This window comes from Nelumbo lutea, chromosome 5, assembly GCF_056320005.1.
Source record: "Nelumbo lutea isolate HS-2025 chromosome 5, American lotus-T2T, whole genome shotgun sequence".
In the NCBI taxonomy this organism is placed as follows: domain Eukaryota; kingdom Viridiplantae; phylum Streptophyta; class Magnoliopsida; order Proteales; family Nelumbonaceae; genus Nelumbo; species Nelumbo lutea.
The window spans coordinates 61,731,156-61,755,122 of NC_142688.1; the positions used below are offsets into that span (position 1 = coordinate 61,731,156).

Sequence of the window (23,967 nt, forward strand, 5' to 3'; positions counted from 1 at the left end):
TGGAAGAAGGAAGATAAACGGGATCTGGTATGTGAACATTGCAAGAAACCCAAGCACACAAAAGATACTTGTTGGAAGCTACATCCTCACTTGGTCCCAGCAAAACTAAGAAATAAGAAGGGTAATGCTCATATGGCAGTGAACACTGATTCAGCATCCTCATCAGGCACATCCCTAGAGACTTTAGCTGCTGTTCGGGCTGCCCTCATACAGTTGGAAAAGGAAGTTGGGAGTTCAGCTCAGCCATCTCAGTCACCATCAGCTCCTGCCACATCTGCATTTGCACATTCAGGTACTCGAGCCTCAACTTACCATGCTTCAGCTCTAGGTAATACTGACCACTGTTGGGTAATAGATTCAGGTGCATCTGACCATATGACTAGCTTGCCATCTTTGTTCACTTCTTATCACTTGTCCTCTGGCCGAGATAGAGTATCCATTGTTGATGGCTCTCTTGTTCCCATTTCGGGCAAGGGGGACATCAAGCTATCGGATACTATCTCTTTATCTTCTGTCTTGCATGTTCCTAAGCTTGATACTAACCTGCTTTCAGTTAGTAGTATTACCAAACACATGAACTGTTCAGTAAACTTTTTCTCTGACCGATGTGTTTTTCAAGATTTGGAGAAGAGGAAGGTGATTGGGACTGGCCGTGAGACAAACGGGATCTATCTACTTGGAGAGAGTTCTCGTCGGGAGGAGTCAGTGGATAAGAAGTCTTTTGTTTCCCAGTCTGTGAGTTCGGTTATGCCAAAGCATAACCGATTAGATCATTTGTCTTTTAAGTCTTTGAAGAGTTTGTTTCCTGCTTTATTTGAGTCTGTTGAGTTATCAAAGTTGAGGTGTGAGAGTTGTGAGTTTGCCAAACATTGTAGAACCTCTTATTCTTTAAGTAATAAAAGGAGTAATTCCTCTTTTGATATTGTGCATACTGATGTTTAGGGGCCATATCATATCTCTTCTATGGATGGGTACAGATATTTTCTACTGTTTGTTGATGACCATACCCGTTTTTCTTGGGTCTATCTTATGCGTTCTCGGGATGAGGTTCCTGCTCTGACCCAAAACTTCCATCAGATGGTTCTCACTCAGTTTGGGACCAAAATCAAAGTCCTTAGATCTGATAATGCAAAGGAATACTTTGCTCAGCCATTGACCTCCTACCTTCTTAGCCATGGAGTTATTCACCAGAGCATTGCCCTTATACACCACAGCAGAACGGCATTGCCGAAAGAAAGAATAGGCATATCTTGGAGGTGGCTAGAAGCATTATGTTTACCTCCAATGTACCTATTCACTTCTGGGGTGATGCTATCCTCACGGCAGTTTATCTCATTAATCGAGTTCCTTCCCGGGTTCTTGATATGAGAACCCCCAGATGAGAAGTTGTTCCTTGTTCCCCTTAAAACCTTTGGTTGTACCTATTTCGTTCAGCTTCTCGGGCCTCATCATTCCAAGTTTGAACATAAGGCCTCCAAATGCATTTTCCTTGGTTATGCACAAACTCAAAAGGGTTATTGCTGCTATGATCCGGTTTCAGGGAAACGGTTTGTCTCCATGGATGTCACCTTCTTTGAGGAGACACCCTATTATCCTAGGGTTTCTCCTCAGGGGGAGAGCAGTGAGAGTGGGGCTGTTTTGAGTTTCTTTCCTCAGGGGGAGAGCAGTGAGAGTGGAAGTGGGGCTGGTAGAAGTGGGGCTGTTCCTTTACCTATTCCACTGGATAATGAAGGCTGTAGTGGTGAGGGTGGTTAGAGGGAGCCGGAGTTGAGAGTCTATCACAGGCGATGTAGGCAGGTTGATCCTAGTCATCGGCAGTCCCGGCCAGCTCCAGTTCCTTCTGCAGCTCCAGATTCAGAGCCTACTGAGATACCTCTCACTATTGCCACTTCCCCTCCTATGGATGACCTTGATCTCCCTATTGCCATTTCAGTCAGTTTGTTAATTCAGTTGTTATTTATTTCAGCTTTTATTTGCTTTATTTATTATGTAAGTACTAAGGACAGATGTGTCCTTTCCATTATGTACTAAACATAACCTATAAATAATAAGAGAGTGGCGGCGGCAGATCTGTTGGAATCTGTCCCTCCTTTCAACCACTTGTGTTCTCCTATTTCTCTTCTATTCTCTCTACTTTCTCTCACTTTTCTTCTGTTTTGTAAACCTAAAACCTATTAGGATTCAAGACTGATTACAGTCTTGATCTTCTACTGATCAACCCATCGAAATTTTATAACCATACCCCTAGTCATCCATTTAAATTTTTTAAATTCATTTTTGTACATCCATAAATTATTGACCATTTTTTGGACACAATTTATAACTATGAATATCCTTGAATAAGTTATGCACATTCACATCGCCTTTTGAAATCCTTTGCATTATCTGCCTCCATTTCAGCTTTCAATGAATCCCCAATAACAATCGGTCCTGAGTACAAAGCCACCACATGACCTAGCTCACTTTTAAAATGCCTCCAACACCAGCAGGTCTGGGATTCCCCTTACTACTTCCATCAAAATTTAATTTTAGTAATCCAGCAACGGGTGGTTCCCAATGTCTATTAATCTTGGGTTTCTTTGTGCCTTCACTGATGTTGATTGGATTGGCTTAGTTGATGACAGGAGACCCAGCATAGGTTATTGTACCTTCATTGGGGGTAATTTGGTAACTTGGAGATGTAAAAAACAAACAGTGGTTGCTACATTAAGTTGGAAGCTGAGTATAGGGCCATGGCACATGGAGTTGCAGAAATATTGTGGTTGAAGAATATGCTAAAGGAGTTATGAATTAAAGTTCACAATCCAAATGCCATTGTACTGTGACAACAATACAGCAAACAATATAGCCCACAATCATGTGATGCATGAGAGGACAAAACATATCAAAGTTGACAAACATTTTATTCGTGAGAAACATGAAGCTATTGAAGTCTGCATTCCTTATGTAAATTGCGTCAATCAGTTAGTTGATATTTTCACCAAGGGCGTTACTGGTACCTGAAATGTTGACATATGTACCAAGTTGGGAATGATAGATATATAACCCAACTTGAAGGAGAATTTTTGTTGGGGCTGTTACTAGTCTGTTATTAGGCTGTTATTAGTGTTTTTTCTCTGTTAAGTTATAATTAGGGGTACTCTTGTAATTTCCATCTTATTTTAAACACCATGATATTTAAGTCAGAGAGGGCACTACCACTCACATCTTTTGGCAAATATTCTTCTCTTTTGTTCTACTGTTTCTCTTCTCTCTTCTTCTATCATTCTAGAAGAAATACAAATGATTTAGAAAAAGAAGGCTCATTAGAGAACACGCTTCAGCCTGTGCTCATTCAGGTGTAAGCATATCAGCATTCAATTCTTCTGCCAGCTCCACTTTTGAGCCATCTTGGAGTGCATATGATCACATGACAGGTATGTCATTTGTTCAGTTTGGGAGAAAATTAGAGTCGATGATGAATCTTTATACTCCATTGCTAGGAAGATTACCCGAGTGAAAATGAGAATCCCAATCTGAACAGGGAACTTCAAGATTAGCCCTAGGGAACTTTTTTGAGAACTCTAATGCCACAGGGGCTTCTCCCATATTCATTCCGAAGTCATCTAGGACCAGAATACTAAAGTTGTAGTGTAATTAGGATTCCTCTCTAAGAGTCCCAATTCAACAAGGAATCTTACAATATTCATCCCAATGTTAGTTTTGTTTTTTTATGAAGCACTCCCCTACACCATCATTTAGTCCCCAAGCCAATCATAACAGCTCTTTTTCCTGCCTTCTATTTAAAATTGATTCTCTATAGCCACCAATAGAGCCTTTCTCTCATTCTCAAAACCTTTCACTAAGGTGACCAAGAAATCACCAAAACTCAAGTATTTAGATATGACCCAAGAAGAAACTTTATCGTCATGTGCATAGTTGAGGTTTACTCTCTGCAGAAAAGCAAGACTTTCCAATACATCTGTATTTTCTTGATCAGGTAATATCATTTCCTGTGGCTCTTGAACACCGGCTTCATAAGCGTCCATTGCTTTATCATTTTGAGCCATCATCACTATTTCTTGACCTCCTTCTGGATGATGCAATTCAACAGCTTTCACTTATTTCTCCATAGATTTGAGTGTACCAACCTCCATCAAGTCATTGCTCAACTATATTGGAGCATCACTTGAGTAACAATTGTATTATGCTGAATAGATTGCTCCAGTTCCAGAACTTCCACTCTCTAGGGAGCATCCATTGTTCCATCTTGAGCAATCTCCTAGGAAACTCCCTTTTTTGAACTCAGATGAAGAAGAGACCTTGACCCTAACCTCTTTGCCCTTAATCAACCCTAATGGGCTCCTTGTTAGGCTCCTTCAACTTGGGATTCTTATACAAATTAGGCCTGCTTGAGGGAGGGCTAGGGCCCAAGAGCCAATAATACAACCCATCATAACCCACTCCTGTGCCCAAATCCGCTCCACCGCCACAACTGCAATCAGATCAATGAAGTCCTCGTCATCTCAACTTTGTCCCTCCATTGTTTAAAATTTGAAATTTGGATTATCAACCCTTTCGTAAACCACAACCATTAGATTTGATCAGAGATCCACAGCTGGGATTACTTCCCCTTTTTGACGTGACCATCCCCAACCATCATCATCTCCAATGTTGGGTGGTTTCTCTCCGATCAATACAAGCCTCCTTCACTGGTCTCAAAGTAATCCAACTTTTAGAGATTGCAATTCCCCCTGGATCCTTTCCTTCCACATTTGCTTCCTCATCATAAAGGAGTCCTACCCAAAAACCCTGTGACAAAAATTGGCTTCGACCCTCTTCTCTTCAACAAAGTCATCCAAATATTTCAATTTCTCAGTTCTTATCACTGGCCATATTGTTATCACAAACATGGTTTCACCAGCAACTATATTAACAGTTTACGGTGGAACTCCCACCCATTTAATTTTGATTTGGATGCACTCAATAAATAACCTATACTACTCAGATCTTCAATCCTTCGCACCACTTATTCACTCCCACAGATGCAGAGGGACACCATAGACACAAAGCCAGGTTGAGCCCTTGATATCTATCCTCAACATACAACCAAAGTCCAAGAGAGTCTGCCCAACGTTCTAGATGCAATAGCCCTCCATGAACACATCTCACGCCTATGTTGAAAACCCATTTTCCTCTAGCGTGAAGAGAGGATAAAGAGCCAGCGTTTGTTTTCCATTTTTCTCACCTTCACTCCATCGAAGCACTATCTACCCAATCCCGAATAGAGTCTAATTCAATCCCCATCTATCAAACCATCCAACCAAACAAGCCTGGAGAAAACTTCTCTTCTCCTCCATTCCCTTCATTTCCACTTGGAGAAAAAGGTTTTTGAGTTTTCCTTCCACTCACAACTCTCTCCAGGCAGTCATTCTGCAAATGAAGCTGCACTTCTCTCCACACACTTTTACCATTTTCCTGGTTTTAGTGTTGCCACCAGTAAAAGGTTTTCCCTCCAGTTGACAAAAGTTTGTTTCCACCAATGAAAAGAATTTCCATTTGGTCAAGAGAACTCTGTCTATCATTGGCAAGTTTTTCATTGTAGTCAAGACTTTCACTGTTGTCATACCACAATGATCCTTTAATAGGGTGTTGCTGTCATATTTGTTTCCTAGTACCTTAAATTACAGTAGTAAATACTTAACTAGTTATTTGAACATATCATACTTCTAGAGAAGCTCAGCACCAGCATATCACTTAAGGGTTTCTATATATATAATAAAATTGGACATGCCATGTCAGCATGTCTCTCCTTTGGGATAAGCTATTTATCTATTTTCTCCATTTTTTGCATTTTTTTATTTTCTTTTGTATTAAAAATATAAAAAAGTAAGCATTGTCTATTTTGATTGGATCAATAAAGCTGTACACTATTAGAGAGAGAGAGAGAGAGATTTGGGTTTTCCAAGGCCTCTTATTTTAATGCATGTTATTATTACATTTAAGAAAGAGAGAGAGAGAGAGAGAGAGAGAAAGAGAGAGAGAGAATAATAATATAAATAGTTAAGGTTAAACAATCAAAAAATTAAGAATTTAAAAATCCACTAAACCTTCACTTAAAATAAATATTAACAAAACTTAGTAAATATTAAAAATGTGTTTCAATTCCACTTAAAAATTAAACTTAATAAACGCTAATAAAGTAAGAAATTTAAATATAAAAACATTAATTGATAGTTTTAATAAAATTATTAGATAAATTTGTATTAATGTATTTTAATTAATTAATAATTTTTATGAGTTGAGACAGTTATTGTGCATAATGAACTAATTAAAAACGATAAAAACTAATGAAAATTTAAAATAAAGAAAAGGTTTTATTAACAGTATTTTGTTGCAAAAATTATTGAATAATAATGAAAAAATACAAACAATTAATTAAAAATCCAGAAAAACCTGAAAAACCTAAACGTACTTAAAATACTGAAAGTAATAAAAAAATGTTGAAAGTTAACAGTATTTTATATTAATAAGAGTATTTACTAAAAAATAATTAAAAAGTTCAATTAATAGGATTTTATTATTAAAAATAGCAAATTTTTTTAAAAATAACCAAGTGAGAAAGTATTGAAAATATTGAAAATTAACTGTATTTCTTATTAACTATGTTTTTATTTATTTAATTAGTTTATTTTTACAGAAAGCAAATGCAAATTAATTTGGTAGTGACTAATATGCAAAAATAAATGCTGAAAATACTGAAAATTATTGAAGAATACTCATGTATAAATTACTGAATAATAATGAAAAAATAATGTATTTTAATTATTAACAGGAATATAACTAACAATAATTTTTTTTAACTGTAATTAATAGTAATTATAATTTAAGCCATAAATAACGGAAAATTACTGTATTTTAAATAAATACATTAATTTAATAATTACAATATTTTAATAGGTAACAGTATTTTAACAATTATAGTATTTTTAATAATTAATAGCATTTTAACAAATACAATGTTTTTAATAATAATAGGATTTTCATAAACTCAATTTTTATTAAAACAGTATTAATAATTACATTAATAAATAATGTGTTTATTAATTAATCGACAGTGTTCATTAAAAATAACGTATTTATTAATTAATAGTAAATTAACTATTACAGTACTTTTAATAATTAACAGTATTTTAACAAATACATTATTTAATAATTAATAGTATTTAGTTAACTACGGTATTTATAAATTAACAGTACTTAATTAATAGTATTTAATTAAATATCTATATAATCAATAAATTCAGTCTTTTTATTTACTAATATATAGAATATTAAAACAGTCCCCATTCGTCTAGAAACCTATAACATGCAATCTATATGTAATTTGAAGCCTAACAATTATAATTAATAAAATTACTGAAGTTAATAAAAATATTAGAATTTAGCAAGTTTCTATCTAGAAATTATTAAATTTTATGAAATAAATACAAAATAATTAGTAGTTCATAAATTTAAAAAAAAAACTGAAACATAATTTAATAGGATAATTAAAATAAATATAAAACTAAAAGATTATGAAAAATAAAAATTAAACCATTTGCATAATGTCAGAAGACTCCTTCTACTTAGGGATGATTATTTATAACTTAGCTCAACCTTGGGCTCAAACAAATATTTTCTTCTAAGCTAGGTTTAGCTCAGATCTACACCAAGCCCAAGTATAAATTATTGATAGGATAATTGAATTTTAATAGGTTTTATTAGGGGTGAGAATCATTTGGTTAAAACTGAAAACAAAACCAAAAATTTTGGTTTCTGTTTTTTTTTTCCGATTGTTTTTCTTTTTTTATTTTTGGTTTAATCAGTTTTCGGTTTTAGTTTTTAGAATTAGAAATTCGGTTAACCAAATTAACCAAACTTTCTATTATTATATGTAATATATGGTATATAAAAATATATAATATAATTAAAATTGACTTCATAATATATAATATATATTATATGTTATAATATATATTATATGTTATAATATATATAATAGAGTACATATTATTAAAATTCGGTTTTAACTGAAAAAAACAAAAAACCAAACCAAAAAATTCGGTTTCGGTTTTGGTTTTTATTTTTTTAGTTCAGTTTTTAAAGTTTCGGTTTATTCAGTTTGATTTTTAACCGAATAAACTGAATGCTCACCCCTAGGTTTTATCTAGCAACTATTAAAAACTAGTATTGACAAGATAATTGAAATTAAGAATAAAAGTAACAAATCGTTTATAACTTAGCATAACCCGATTAGATCTATAAATTTCCAAGCTCAAGCAATTATTTTCTTTTGAGTTAGGTCTAGTTGGGATATGTACCAAGCCCACACATTATCAGGGATAATCAAATTCCAAATCTAAATGGGTATCAAACTTTTGGAGTCCAATGATGGCTTTGGCAGATAGGGCCCAAGCTCAACTTGGAAGCTATATGCATATATGGTAAATATTATTATATATAATATTTAGAAAACAAACTTTATATTAATATATATAGAAATGTTATATATATATATATATATATATATATATATATATATATATATATTAAACTAGAATTAAATAAAAATTTTAATTTGCAAAACAAATCATAGTTTTATAATTAACATGGGCAATCTTATGCCTATGCAAATATTATTACACTTGAGGTGTGGGCTGGGCTAGGCCAAGCAATCTTAAAAACTGCTAATACACTATCAAAATTCAGCCCAAAATTTTTAATTTTTTGGTTCGTCAAGCTACACAATGTGGGTGGCCCATCCCTCATAGTTCCTTTGGTTTCAAATTATCTAAAAATAGTTAAAAATAATGCATGCATGGGTGCACTTGGTTTGGTGACTTTGGTCCAGTCCAATTATGAATGTTAAGATGCATGCAACTTGGGTCAGTTGGGTCAGGATGAGGATCAATCCAAGCTTAACCCAAAGTGTTAAACCCTGAATTTGAGCTTAGATTAATTTACTTAATGAGTAAAAAGTTAACTATAGATTAATTTAATTATGACTATAGCCTAATTTTATATATTTACTGATATTTAATTATTTTAAATATTTAAGTGACATTTACAAAAAAATGAAACATTTAATCATTAATAAAGTACAATAAAATGAAATAGAACACTAACAAATAATGTGGAAAAAATAATTATGTTATAAAACAATTAGCAATAATTATTATTTTTTGCTAAAAATATTAATATAATTAATCCAGATTACTAAATTACTAAAACATTTTTGTAATAAATTATTAAAATAAAGATTTAATTATTTTAAAAAACATTGCATTCTTTTCCTTAGTTATAATTATTGGTTATTTCACTTTCCTTGATAAATTCCGTGCATCGCACGGGTCCCGCTAGTATATAATTAAAGTCAAGAAAATCATAAAGTATGTTCCTTCCATTTTATTTTTTTCCTTTTTCTTCAATACAACAACAAAAAATAAACATCTGAATAAGAAGACTATACTGTTCCAAATAAAATTTTCAAAACTAACTCAAAACAAAAATTTCTAAAGTTAAAACATATCTTACCATCTCTGCTGATAGTATACCATTAGATTTCACCCCTGCAAGTAAGAAGCACAAAAGGTCCATCCAGTTCCGTATAAAGGGGTCTTTCAATTCCAATGAATCCATTATCTCTGAGAAGGGTCTGAGAAGTTTAGTGGCACCAAGAGCTCCTTGAGGTCCCATTTGCATAAAGGATTTTACGAGTGAAGGAGCATATCTAGCAGCCGCTGTGGAAAGAATACCCCAATCACCTCGAATAGATAAAGGTGGTAGAGCCATTGCAGCAGCTGACATAGGAAAGACTGCATCCTGTAGACAGATTGCATTTCTTGTTTTAGACAGAGAGAGATCACAAGAAAAACAACAGAAAACAAAATATGCTATGACAGGAAAAAATATACTAGTTAAAAGTGAAAACCAAAGGTTATGTCCACATCCAGTCCACCACTCCCATGACCGAAGATAGCTAGTAATACCATTTTGGTGATGGTCTTTTCTTAGTGAAGACCATGATGTATATGACATCCTTAATCACAGAAAGAAGAAATTTTACCTTTCCTGTTACTTTGCACAACCAAATTTCCACGAAAATGAAACAAATTCAAAGATACAAATCCATATGGTCACCAGCAACACAAGAAAAAAAAAATCTGTACTCACAAGGAGTTTTTTCCATTCCTTCACAGCATCCAAACTCGCATGCTTCTCAAGGTCCTGAAGAAAGAATCAGCATGATTTAAAGAATCAAAATAATTTAAAAAAAAAAAAAAAAAGCTTCACTCAAGATAACACAATTAAGATGTATTATTATTGATAAGCTGATAAAAGGGATTCTAAATTTGTTTAAGTAACATAAAGCATGTATGTTTAAAATGTATCATTGGAATTTTCTTCCTCATTGTTTCGTTATTAACTAGTTTATCTCATTTTGACTACACATGTAGTCTATGTTATCCAGATACAGCAACGACATGGCTGGACAAGGTGTATGATACATTACAAACTTATATATATAAGTAATCAACTCTAGGCTGCATATTTGAATGTAAAGTTGGTCTCTTTTTGCACCAATTAAAATTCAAGTAATAGCATAGGTCACATTGACGTTTGGTAATGTTTTGATTTTCAAAGCAATGTTGTCATAATTCACAATTTAAATCTTATGCTTGAATCCCTTTTTTTCGAAAATATTATGATTATTGTTGAATTCCTACAATTGATTCATGTATTTTATTGTTAGCAGTGGACGATTGGATCTGGAGAAAACCTATGACTTGGTAGGCTGGGGTTTCCCATTGGAAGTTATGAAAAACTTAGGATTTGGAACATGGTGGTCGAATTGGATTTTGGAGTGTCTTAGGATTTTCCATTACTCGATCCCGGTGAATGGGAGTGGTAGATCACTTTTCAGCCCTCAGATGATTATAGCAAGGAGACCTTCTTTCGCCTTTCCTTTTTACTCTAATTGCTAATGTGCTTGGGAGATTAATTTTGAAGGCTGATTCTACAGGGTTGGTAAGGGGGTGGAGAGTAAGGAAAGGAAGAAGTACCAATTACCTACTTGCAATTTGCTTATGATATGATACTTTTTTGTGAAGGAGGTGTACTGAATTGGGTTAGGAATTTGAAACAAGTTGTACAAGTCTTTGAAAAGATTCCAACTTGAAAAATCAACTTTGAAAAGAGTTGTATTATGGGTCTGAATATGGAAGAGAGGGAAATAATGGAGGGGCAAAGTTTTAGGATGTGTGGTTTCTTAGTGTCCTATGAGTTATTTAGGCTTACCTCCGGAGAATAGTCCAAGAGATAGCAAGGTTTAAAGTATCGGAAACACAAAGCGTATCAGAAAGACAATTTTAAGAGACATCGGGATACGCTTTGGAGACACATAGATACAGACAAAAACCAAGAATGCATGGATAAGCTATGAAACTCAAATAAATCCTAAAAAATATATTTAATAACAGCAAGTACAAGGTATATATGAGTATAAACATAAAAAACTTTACTTTAATGGTTTACATGAAGAGTGAGAGATTGGGACACAATCAGTAACTGTTGAAAAATGACGGAAAAAATAAAATGTATGCATATATGCCTTATCTTGATTTTCCACACTTACTGCATAGGAAATGTCTGGTCTTGTCATACACAAGTATAGCAGCCGCCCCACAAGTCTCTGATATCTCCCAATGTCATTTACTGGCTCACCTTCTGATGCATTAATCCTATGATTCTGGGCAATAGGAGTATTGATTGCCTTTGTTCCAAGCTTCCCTGTTTCTTGTAGAAGATCCAAGACATACTTCCTCTGAGAGATAAAAATTCCATGTTTTAATCTTGCAACTTCAATGCCTAAGAAGTATCTAAGTTCTCCAAGATCCTTAATTTCAAATTCTCTGTGTAGATTCTTCTTCAGACAATAAATCTCACTTAGGCCATTCCCTGTGACAACAATATCATCCACATAAACAATTAGGACTAACACCAAGGATCCCCTCCGCTTCACAAACAAGGTATGGTCAGATTGAGTCTTGAGTGTAACCAAAAGCAACCAAGGCTTTCCTAAACCTGCCAAACCATGCTATGGGAGACTGCTTTAAGCCATAAAGTGACTTCTTAAGTCTGCATACCTTCCCCTTTTTAGCACCACTGTAGAAACCAGCAGGAAGATCCATATACACTTCTTCTTGCAGATCTCCATTTAGGAAAGCATTCTTCACATTAAGTTGAAACAGGGGCCAAGAGAATGTGGCAGCAAGAGAAGGAAGTATCCGAACAGAGGTCATCTTTGCAACTGGTGCAAAGTCTCTAAGTAATCAATGCCATAGGCCTGTGTGTACCCTTTTGCAACAACTCTGGCCTTATACCTTTCTATACTTTCATCTGCCTTATATTTGACTGTGTAAACCCATCTGCATCCAATAGTCTCCTTGCCCTCTGGTAGGTCCACAATCTCCCATGTCTGATTCTTAATTAAAGTTTCCATTTCTTCCTGCATAGTTGTCCTCCACTCAGGTTTGAAGAGAGCCTCACTGACACCCTTGGGTATAGACACAGAGTCAAGAGAGGAAAGAAAAGTTGGGTAGGAAAGAGAAAGTCCACTATAGGATAGGTACTGTGAAATACGATGAGCAGTACAGTTTCTCTTCCCTTTTCTAAGAGCAATAGGAAGACCCGGGTTATCTGTAATGGGGTTAGTAGAATCAATGGGAATTGAAATAGTAGAGGGATCAAGAGGAATACCTGAATCTGTATCAGTTGAATCTGGGTTGTATGAGAAAACAGCTCAAGGAACCTTCGGCCTGCTCTGATACCAAGTAGAAATCACTATTTGGAAATCTAGATGAATTCCTTGTGAAGAGAAAGAAGAAGAAGATGAAGAGTTTCAGCAGTAGAGAAGAAAAGAGAAGAAAGGAAGAGTAGGATGTCAACCATAATTGAATTAGTTCTGGCCGCCAACCCCTCATTATATTTTATACTTAACTTAAAAGAATAAGAGATTACAAGAATGCCCTTAGTAAGGCGGCTACTAAAGTAGCTAAACTGTCACAACTTAAAAACATAAGCTAATGGGCCTAAAGCCCAACAACTTCCTAACTTAACAACTTAAATATATAAGAACTAAATATTTGGGCCCAATAACTAGAAGTCGGCCCAACTAAACAAGGCATAGTGGTGGAATCATGGTCATTGCAGACGTGTGACCAAGGTTCAAATCTTCTTATAGCCTAATTTAGTTTTTATACCCAAAATTATGTGTATTAGGTGTTAGAATGGCATGCCAAAATTTTAAATTCAAATTCAAACTTGCCTTACAGATTAGAGAGAGAGAGAGAGAGAGAGGAAGTAATTAACGAGAAGGGTTAACAATAAAAGAAAGATTAATGAGAGAGAAAGTAATTAAAGTAATTAATGAGAGGGAAAGTAATTAATATGTAATGTATCGTCTGATACATTAAAGTATTGGCTTGTATCGGGTTCGTATTGGTCCAATACAAATGAAAAGAAACATAACGACTGGGCCCATACGTTGCAAAGTTTTGAACTTTGAGAGAGCAATTTTTGGAATCCAATAGTTGGAAGGTTTACTAAGAAATTGGCTTCTTGGAAAAGCAATTATTTATCTCTGGGAGGAAGGATAACATTGATCAGATCCACTTTAGCTAATCTTCCAATCTATTTTATGTCGGTGTTTAGGATTCCTTAGAGGTCACCAAAAGACTACAAATAATTATGAGGGACTTCTTATGGGAACTGGGGGAGGAGAAAAAGGATCATAGGATGTGCTGGGATATGATCAGTAGAAGCAAGTAGTGTGGTGGACTAGGCATTGGGAATATTCAACAAAGAAACATTGCCTTGTTGGGTAAATAGTTGTGGGAACTACCAAATGATAAGGACAAACTCTAGGACAAGGTGATTAATTAGCATTCATGCATTTGTGGCTAAAGGTTGGGACTCTAGAGTGCAGATTAGGGCAACAAGAGCTTCTCTATGGAAATCCATTCATTCCATTCTTCCATCCTTCTTGCCTTTTATCGGGTATAACCTTGGCTTTGGGAATCATGTTAAATTTTGGGAAGATGTTTGGTTGGACAATTCACCTTTGAAGGAATAATTCTTATTCTTATTTACCTTGCCAAACCATAGGATGAACACATTTCCTCATTTTTTATTCATTCCAATTCTAAGTCTAGACTTGATTGGGACTTGGGAAGTGGACCTAGAAAGAAATAATACTTGTGACTTGTACCAGATAAAAAGACCTCATTCGTCATTATCCCCCCACTAGTGTTCTCTTTGTAATGCTGAGGGTGAGACTTGACTACACTTATTAATCTCCTGCCCTTTATCCTCTTCAATTTAAGAATGGTTTTTCTCTTTGTTTGGGCAGAGGTGGAACTTCCACCTCTTGTACAAAACCTGTTTGACCCTAACTTTCTCAGATAGCCAAAAAGAGGGGGAGAACCCTTTGGGGGTGTACAAGGGTGGCTGCATGTTTGATGATTTAGGAAGAATAAAAGAATATTCTCAATAATTGAGAGAAGCAAGGGTACTTGAAATCATTACAATCAGAGAGGTCCAATGGCTGAAGTTGCTAAATCTATTTGAAGATTTTTCTGCTGGTGATCTGATGAGGAAGTGATTTGAGATTTCTTGCTCTTCTTCCTCTGAGGCAGTGTTAGGCCTTCTTGGTTCCCACCTAATGGAAGTAGTGAAGGAAATACGGGTCCTTGAGGTATAGGCGGAGTATTCAGAGATGAGGATGGTAGCATACTTGCTTTTTCTCTCAGTCTCAATTAGGCAGGTTGACTTTTTGAGGGATGAAAAGAGAGCTGTGTTGAAAGGAGTGAAAAAGTCTAAGGAATTATGTATCCAAAAATTGGTGATTGAAGGAGATTCCAAGCTGGTTATTAGTTGGCTGCAAAAAGAGGATGTTGGATGGTAGGGTTACATCTTTGAGAAGAGAAGAATTATAAGCTTCCTACAAGACATGGAGGTCATTATACAATGGGTGAAAATAGATGGTAATTCATTTGTCAACTGTTTGGCTAAACAAGGGGTAGGGAGAAATCATTTTTATTGGGTGACATTGTAAAGTTGTTTCTGTTTTGGGAGAGTTAAGAGAGTTTATCTCTCCCTTTTCTATGGTCATGGGCATTCGGATCCTTCTCTGAATCCGTAAACCTCATCTTTCCATGACCACCAATGTAGATCTTCACCACTTTGCTTATGATCATCTCCAAACTTCTTCATTAACCACCAAATTATATCAGCAAACAATCAACAAACAATACCAAAAACAATCACAAATGTAATCAACTGGTTCACAATCTATCCTGAAGCCTTCACTAGGTTAATAACAACAAGAAATATAGATATTGATCTCTTTGACAACAATGAAACCAGTCCAGGTACAATTGGATCTCTAAGATAGATGAACAGGAATTCCAAAACGCTAGGCAACCAAAAGGGAATAGGCCTGGTATCATTATCCTATACCAGCTTCCAGGATCGCAGGAAGAACAAGCTGTTAATTTCTCAAACCTTCCCCTAAAACAAAACAAAACAGATGTAACCAATCTCTTCTAGGATCAATAACAAACCTACTGATCCCAAACAATACGTTAAACCAAGATGTTCTGCCTAGTAGTATCATGATGCCAGCTAAGAACTTAAACACTCTGTTCCCTTCAACCACATTCTTGTATGTGGTTGCTGGTTTAGAACAAGACCACTCAAAGGACCCTAAACAAGACATCTCACCCTATTTAAGATTATTCACTTTCAACTTCAACTGATATGCTCTACCTACATTAAGAGACTGGGAATATGTCCACATGCATTGTCCCAGATCTCTTTTAAGTTTGCCAGCACAGTCTTAATATGACTATACCGACCAAGGATATATATCTGCATTTCCAATCCCAACCTTCTACAAATTTTATCCAAAACAGATTTCCATGTGGACAAAGCCAACAATTAGGCTACTATAGGTAAAAGGAAACTCCCCAATTTGATAGCACAGTGCAGTTCCACAATCTTTTAACAATGTGAGGCATATTGGTTAAAAGGTGAATAGATGAAGAAGTTGAAGAATGTGAGGATCTCAGTTAAAACTTTTCGGAAGAAAAAAGAAGTAAAGGACTAAACAAATACAGGAAACTGTTAGGAATGATGATGAAAATGATGATGCATTGGACTCAGACGAGAATGAAGTCATTATTGATGAAAAGCATGAAGTTGGAGGCTCAATTTATTTGGAGATGGTCGTGAACATAGAGCTAGAGGTGAGTAAAACTTTGGGTTTATATTTTATTGGAGGGGAGGAAAAATTAGAAAATCAATAGGACTGAGCAGGTCTCAAAAGTCTTTGCCAGATTGAAGGGGATTATTTGAGGTCCAGCTGAATAAGAAGGTTATGAAGACAAAGAGAGTGAAAAGAAAAGAAAAGAAAAGAGGATACTGCTACTGTTACAAGAGCTGATGAGTAATTGGGCACTTGTTTGAGCAGTTTTCTTTGTTTGAAGATTTTACGGGTGTAAGGCTTTTGTTTCAGTGGTTGAGTTTGATTCCTAGAGGGCGGTGTGTTAGGAACAAATTTTACAAGTTATGGGTGAGTATCAATGATGGTGTAATTGGTGGGTTTCTGTTGTATTCATGTTCTGGGAGTATTGTTTTGCTTTATTGGGTATGGAGAGTTTTTATCCAACAAATAGAGGAGGGAATGGGATAAGGGTTTGTTGTTTCCTTTATTCTGGGTGATTTATTATCACCTATACTGTATACTCTATCTTTCTTCCTTAATAATTTTTTTTACTTAATCATCAAAAAATTATACCCCTTTTGTGCCCTGTTTTAATCAATATATCTGTGTTCAAAACCTAACAACATCTTAAACTTTTTTAATATAGATATAAGATTCAAGACTTGCTTAACCAAAGCCTTCAAAAGATGTATCATCCACCTATTGAAGGTCCAAAATGACTGGCCCATGGTTCCCGACTTAAAAGCCTCTAATCAATTCTAACTCCATTCCTTTGCACATCAACTTAGTAACCCCTCAACCACTAGTTTAGTAAAAGAGATGGTGAATCACCTCGTCTTAAAACCTCCAGATTCACGAAAATTCTGTTGAAACCTAATTTTTTAGCATAGAAAAGGAAAGTGAAGAGATGCAAGCAAAACTCTAACTCCAACTTTCCCCAGAGAGCTTCTCTCAAATCCAAACCTCCATAATCATTTGCCCAAGAGAACTTCATTAAAAGCTACTATTCTTTTAAAAGTCAACCACCCATCTTTGGCCTACAAACCTGTTGCAAGGGGTGTTTTAAGTGTGTCGATGTTGCACGGGGCTTCTTGTAATTTCTTTTACTTCAGAGACCACCCTTTAAATATTTTATTAAATAATATAATAGGCTACAGTGGATGTTACCACTTACCCATGAGATTTCTTTCTCATACATTGACTTCTCTCTTCTCTTCTCTTTTCTCTTCTTCACCCTTCACTAAGGTTTCCTTAACAGATTACATGGTATTAGAGCACTAATCTGTTATGGAAAACCCTAGTTTTTATTCCTCTTCATTCTTTTTCTCTCAGCTGAGCTTTGCTTTTATCTTGACTCAGCCGAAGCCTATAGAGGACTGATCTGATCACTTTTTTTCTCTCATTCCCTCATTATTTCTTGGTCATAAGACCAATTCTGTTTGGTTGGATTGTTGCTCGAGTGATCGCAGCATGTAGGAGACTTCTTTGGACCATTGAAAGAAAAATTTTCTGCTGTGGTTGATCTGAACTGTGTATGAGAGGCTGACGCAAGTCTGTTATGGTTTGAGAATATGTTGGAAGAACCTGCTTTTTGTCTCAGTTTACAAGGAATCTCGCCAACTGTTTGCTGTTTGTTTTCTAGGTTCTAAACTCAAGTTGAAGGGATGTTTTGCAAGGTTGGCCAGGTTGCTTATGTTGGAAAGGACTGCACTGAAAGTATGGTTATGATGTAAGTGTTGTAGTTTACTAGTAAGTGCTTTTGTTTTCCAGTTTTATCCTCTTGGATCAACTGTTGGAATGTTTGGTTTGTGTTTCCCCTTGGGTCTGGAAAGGCTGGTTTCTTGTTTCTTGAAGCTGTCTTGGATCAACTGTTGGAGTGTTTGGTTTGTGTTTCCCCTTGGGTCTGGAAAGGCTGGTTTCTTGTTTCTTGAAGCAGTCTTGGATCAACTGTTTGAGCAATGTCTTCAGAGAGTTCTGCTACGTCTAACTCTTCTAGAGGGTCTGTTAGTTCTGGAACTGGAATGGACAGCATAGGATTTCCAGTGTCTCTTGTTCTTTGATGGACTGAACTACTTGGAGTGGTCCAAGGGTGTGAAGATGTTAGTTGGAGCAAGAGGAAATCTAGGTAACCTACCAGGAAGACTAAGAAGCTTCCCAATGAAGGTGCTGAATATGATTAGCAGGAACAAGAGAACTACCTGATTGTTTCTTGTTTGGTATCTTCAAGCTCTCAAGAAAAACTTTATGTGGGCTGAAACGGACAAATTGATATAGGAACAAGCAAAGTCAATTTACTCAAAACAACCACATTATTCTCAAATTTACCAACTTCAAGTTGAGTCATCAGCTTTGAAACAAGGTGAAAAGTCCCTAGCAGCATATTACTTAGCTGTTACTTCTATGTGGAAGGAGATGGGTCATTACAAGGCTATTGATTGGAAGAGTGATGAGGATGCATCAGCCTATAGGAAGTTACTCTCTCAAGAAAGGGTGTTTGAACTTTGAAGTCTGAATCCAGTGTATGAACCAATGGTAAGGAGCTTTCAGGCCTTGAAGAAGTTTTTGCTCTAGTTCAATCCAAAGAAATTAGGAGAGCAGCTATGAATCCCATTCAGGGGGAGCAAATTGCTTTATTATCTAAGGGTGAAAAAAAAAGTGAGGTACAAAAGAAAGGAGGAGGTGAGAAGGATAAGTTACAGTGCAATCATTGCAAGAGATCTAATCACACAAAAGAGTTTTGTTGGGACTTACATGGTAAGCCTAAGAAGCTTCAGGGGAATCAAAACAGGGGATCTAATGCAGATAATATTGCTTCCTCCACACCCATCTAGGATAGCCAACAACTATCAACTCAAGGTAACACTTCTCCAGTTCATCTGATAGCATTTGTACCCAAGGAAGGTCTTTTGACTCTATTTGTGATCAGATTGAGCAATTTGGATATGTGTCCCTAGGCAACTGGAGGAAACCTCTATTACCCCCTCCATTTCTTATGGGGTGTGTTTGCTGAAGTGCAAAAGTAGAAGAAGAAGGAGAAGAGAGGAGAAGAGAAGAGAAGAGAAGAGATCGGCCCAATAACTAAAGTCCCATAACAGACAATATAACTAGGACAAGGAATATTAAATAAGCCCACTAACACTTAATCACTCGACCCAACACTCCCCCTCAAGCTAAGCATGGATGTCAGTCATGTTTAGCTTGCCAAGTAAGATTAGGAACTTCACTAAAGATAGTCCTTTTGTCAAAACATAAGCAATCTGCATCTCTGAGGGTGTATAAGGAATGCAAAGTCTGCTTGAGACAATTCTCTCTCTCACAAAGTGTAGGTCAATCTCAATATGCTTACTCCTATCATGTTGTACTGGATTATTTGCAATATTGATAGCAGCCTTGTGGTCATAATAAGCTTGAGGGGACCATCAAGCTTCCTTCCAGCCAACCTCGAGCCACGTCATCATCTTCTTCCCCACAGCAGCTTCCTTCCAGCCACCACTGAGCTTCGGCAGAGGAAATAATCCAGGCTCTGTATACTACTCCATCAGAGAAGATTTCCACCGACCTTGGGATCTGTTCTGGCTTCACCCTAAGCAACTTCAAACATATTGCCTTCAATTCTGAGGTTTCAAAGCTATCCAACTCTCCACCACTAATTTTATGCTATCATTGAAAAAACACTCTCCGACCAAAGGTGAAAAGGCAACCCCAAGATCTGAATAGTTATAGGGGTGGACAGATTGACCTCCTTTTCATTACATGAAGGAGACCATCATTGAACCATTGTCAGGCCCTGTTTAGTATCCACTGAGATCGCTGCAAACTGCGATAGTCTTTGGAGAAAAGAACAGGGCCTTGCCAGCATCGAAAGGGATTAGCTCCAATTGATCGGTTATCTTAAATACCCCTCTTATTTCTTTACCCAAGGCTTTCCAATCTTTAACTCTTCCTTTTGTTGATAACACCAGCCCTTCTTTCCAATATTCTTCAGAGGCATTAACCCACAGTTTTGGTTGTTGCAAGTTCAAAGACATATGTAACTCCCTTCTTGGATCAGCCTACTCGCCCACCTTCTCTTTATACTGTGTGGCCTTTGATACCCTTTCTGTCCTTTTATTTATCGAGGACTTCACTTCAGTTGCTTCCGCAAAATCCACTTGTGTTACGATCCATTTGTCCCATCCCATGTTGGTAGTATGGGATGCTAATGTGAGGTATCCCACATCGGTAGTATGGGATGCTGTTGTGGGATATATATGTGCTTGGGTTCCCTCCCTCTAACAGCTAGCTTTTAGGGGCGAGTTCTCCTAAGGCTCAGTTTGGAAGGAGTACAAATACAAATATGTACAGTACAAATACATATAAAATAATATAAAATGTAATGTTTTGTACTCTACAAATTTGTGTTTGTACTCCTTCCAAACTGAGCCTAAGGCACATACAAATGGTATCAGAGCCGACACTATGCCTCCCAATTGCAATCATGCAGCGCAGGTGGTGACGTCGGTATTGCAGTGTTCAGCCAGGACTAGGTGGACTAGTGCAAAGCCAGCCTGTGTGGGTGCCGGGACTGCAGAGCATGGTGGAATGTTACAATCCATTTATCTCATGTTGGTAGTATTGGATGCTAATGTGAGGTATCCCACATCGGTAGTATGGGATGCTGTTGTGGGGTATATATGTGCTTGGGTTCCCTCCCTCTAGCAGTTAGCTTTTAGGGGTTAGTTCTCCTAAGGCACATAACAGCTTGCTTGGTCTCTGAGAACTGCAGATAATCTTGTAGCTCCTTCCCAACTGCTGTCCAACCTGCTGCTTGTTTGCCCTACGGGAAACAGGTGTACTACTTAAGGCCTTCCCTGTAGTGCTCATAAACTCCAATAAAGTGACCTTTCCTTTTGCGCAAAGAGGAATTTGAAAGAAATTACAAAACGCAATGTGAGGGATATTGGTTTTCTTCCATCTTTTCTTCTTCTCCTCCCTTCGCTAAGGTTTTCTTAACAGATTACAAAACGAAATCTCATTTGACCAAATGATATATCTCTCAATCTATTCTTCAGTTTGTGTTCATTCATGCATACAGATTCTGCATCCCATCTTTGGTAGATTAACACCTAAAGCTGGTTGGGGTTTGGATCTTTGTTCAAATCCTAAAAATTTCTTCCTTTGTTCATTTTACCTATTTGTTATTATTTTATCACTGCAAGTTTCATGGTCAAAAAAGTTATAACAATATGCAAAACTAATCTTCAAACATTCGTAAGAATAATAAGATTTAAACAATGGAAAGCCAAAGTTTTTTTTCAATTTCTTGCTTAAGGAAATGAAAACCAAAATGTGAAACAATAAGAATCTACCTTAAGAAATTCTGTAGGGCCAATGCGTGACAAAAATTCACCTTCAGGTATGTAAACCATCCATGAGTCATACGTGGCACATGGAACTGTCTCACCCAATGAATCCAAAACCTACAGATTTTATAGTCTTCAGTCATCTTATATGGAACTAAAATGGAATTACTTGAATTTACTTCATCTAGTATCAACTTCAAATATAACCTAAGATGGGTTAAGATAACCAATTAACTGCAAATTCTCACATTCAGTCAATAGTGTCTGTTAAATAAAACAAAGAGATAGCTAGGAAATAATATTTCTCAGAAATGATAAAAATGGAAATGAATGCGCATTCATAATTCAGAATATGACTTTTCTCTATGAAAGAATATGACTATGTAGATGGTGATGATGGAACAAAATCAAGGATGGTATTATAATTGAACACATCTTTAAATAAATAATACATCGGTTTTCTATTTTCTCCATCTTGACCCAACTTCCTATTCATCTTCTTTCTTCTTTTTCTCCATTTATTTTTCCATTCAAAGTTTCAAACCACAACCCAAGCACAATAACATATACATGCATACATTCACATGCACATATATCTACCATAATTTATTCATGCAGCCTTCTCAAGTATGGCACTTATCTCTACCACAAAGTCAGTATCAGACGACTTTCAAACACCACCACCACCCCCAACTTCAAAAAACTATGTTGGGTCCAATACAGTGTCCCCAAATCAAATATAGGGATATTTTCATCATCTAAAGAACAAATACATCCATTCTTGGCTGAAACTTTTTGTTAGAAACCTACTTAATTCAGGAATCTTCGAGGGAGACAACCTCCAGAGGTAGGAAGAGAGAGAGGGGGAGAGAGAGAGAGAGAGAGACTAGTTACCGAAATTCCTTGTTGGTTTCTTACAAGGTTTTTAAAACCGACCCGGATAACAAACCGATCAGGAGTCTGGTTCCCGGGTCGAATGGTCAGCCCGTTCTGAAAAAAACTAAAAATGGTCAAAACCGTCGAATGGTTTGAATGGTTCAACCGCCCGAGTCAGCGGTTTGTTGACCAAATCAACGTTTTTTGGCAAAAATCCGGTTTTGGTGAAAAACGGAACTGGTCACCTGACCGTCCGACCGTCCAGTCTGGTTTTGAAAACCATGGTTTCTTATTCCCTTTCTTGGTGGTATTTATTTCTCTTACATTCTGATCGTAAAAAACCTCTTCTTGTTCTGTTACAACAGTGTGTCAACTTGCACTAGACACTAGTCCACTTGCACTATTATGCTGATGTGGCCTTCTTGTGTACACCTGGATAACTACCTTCAGTAGTACTGAGTTCCCAACAGTCTCTCCTTAAAAGAGACCTTGTCCTCAAGGTCTAGATTGGGAAAGCAACTCTGGAGGTAGAGATAAGGTTCCCAAGTAGCATCTACTTTTGGGAGATGATCCCACACTACTAAAGCTTCATGTATGACATGATGGAAAATCTTAGGAGCCTCTTGATTCAGCTAGAGAAGAGTGGATTAACTACCTCTGTTGGTTCTAGCAATCCTTCCACCTCTTTTGCTAAAACAAGTATTACATTTGCTTGTCATCCTTCCTCTTCTAGCTCCAGAGTGCACATATGACTGGTATGCATTTCCACTTTACCTCATATAAGTTAACTCCTGGGAAAGCTAAGATTACTATATCAAATGGATCTTAGACTCTAACCTCATGGTTGCATGAAGTAAAGTCTACACTTAATCTTTCCTTTAGTTCCACTCTTCATGTTCCTTAATTGCATAAAAACCTCTTATTTGTTACCTCCCTTAAAAAATCTCATAATTGTTCTCTAACCTTCTTTCCCTCTCATCATGTTTTTAGGACCTAAACACGGGGAAGATGATTGGAAGTGGACATGAAGTATATGGAGTCTACCTTATTACCAAGACCCTGAGCAAGGACTATTGTGCCAAACTAATTCTTGTCAAAATGAAAAATTAATCCTTTTTGAAATTATGGCATTGTCATCCTGGACACGTGTCTTTTGGTTCTATAAAACTATCATTTCCTAATCTGTATCAGTCTATTACCAAGACCCCGAGCAAGGACTATTGTGCCAAACTAATTCTTGTCAAAATGAAAAATTAAGCCTTTTTGAAATTATGGCATTGTCATCCTGGACACGTGTCTTTTGGTTCTATGAAACTATCATTTCCTAATCTCTATCAGTCTATGTCAATTTTAAGTCCTCATTAAGAAGTCTAGCATCCATCAAAGCAATGTAGAAACACATATTTTGCTAGTAATAAAAGTAATGTTGCTTTCCTTTTCGCA

The 23,967-nt window shown here is 36.3% G+C and overlaps 1 protein-coding gene across 6 annotated transcripts in view; it reads right to left on the bottom strand.

The window, feature by feature from the left end:
• Positions 1 to 23,967, bottom strand: part of LOC148852689 (FAD/NAD(P)-binding oxidoreductase family protein) — a 141,533-nt gene that overhangs the window by 91,318 nt on the left and 26,248 nt on the right. For all 6 annotated transcript variants that reach the window (XR_016099658.1, XM_088946921.1, XM_088946919.1 and 3 more), the window contains exons 3-5: positions 21,655 to 21,765; positions 10,195 to 10,248; positions 9,556 to 9,843 (exon numbers count right to left, since the gene is read on the bottom strand). Coding sequence is in view for 5 of the 6 variants with exons in the window: in XM_088946921.1 (XP_088803047.1) it covers positions 9,556 to 9,843; positions 10,195 to 10,248; positions 21,655 to 21,765 (453 nt within the window). In the remaining variant the exon portion in view is untranslated. The remainder of the gene's footprint in view (positions 1 to 9,555; positions 9,844 to 10,194; positions 10,249 to 21,654; positions 21,766 to 23,967) is intronic.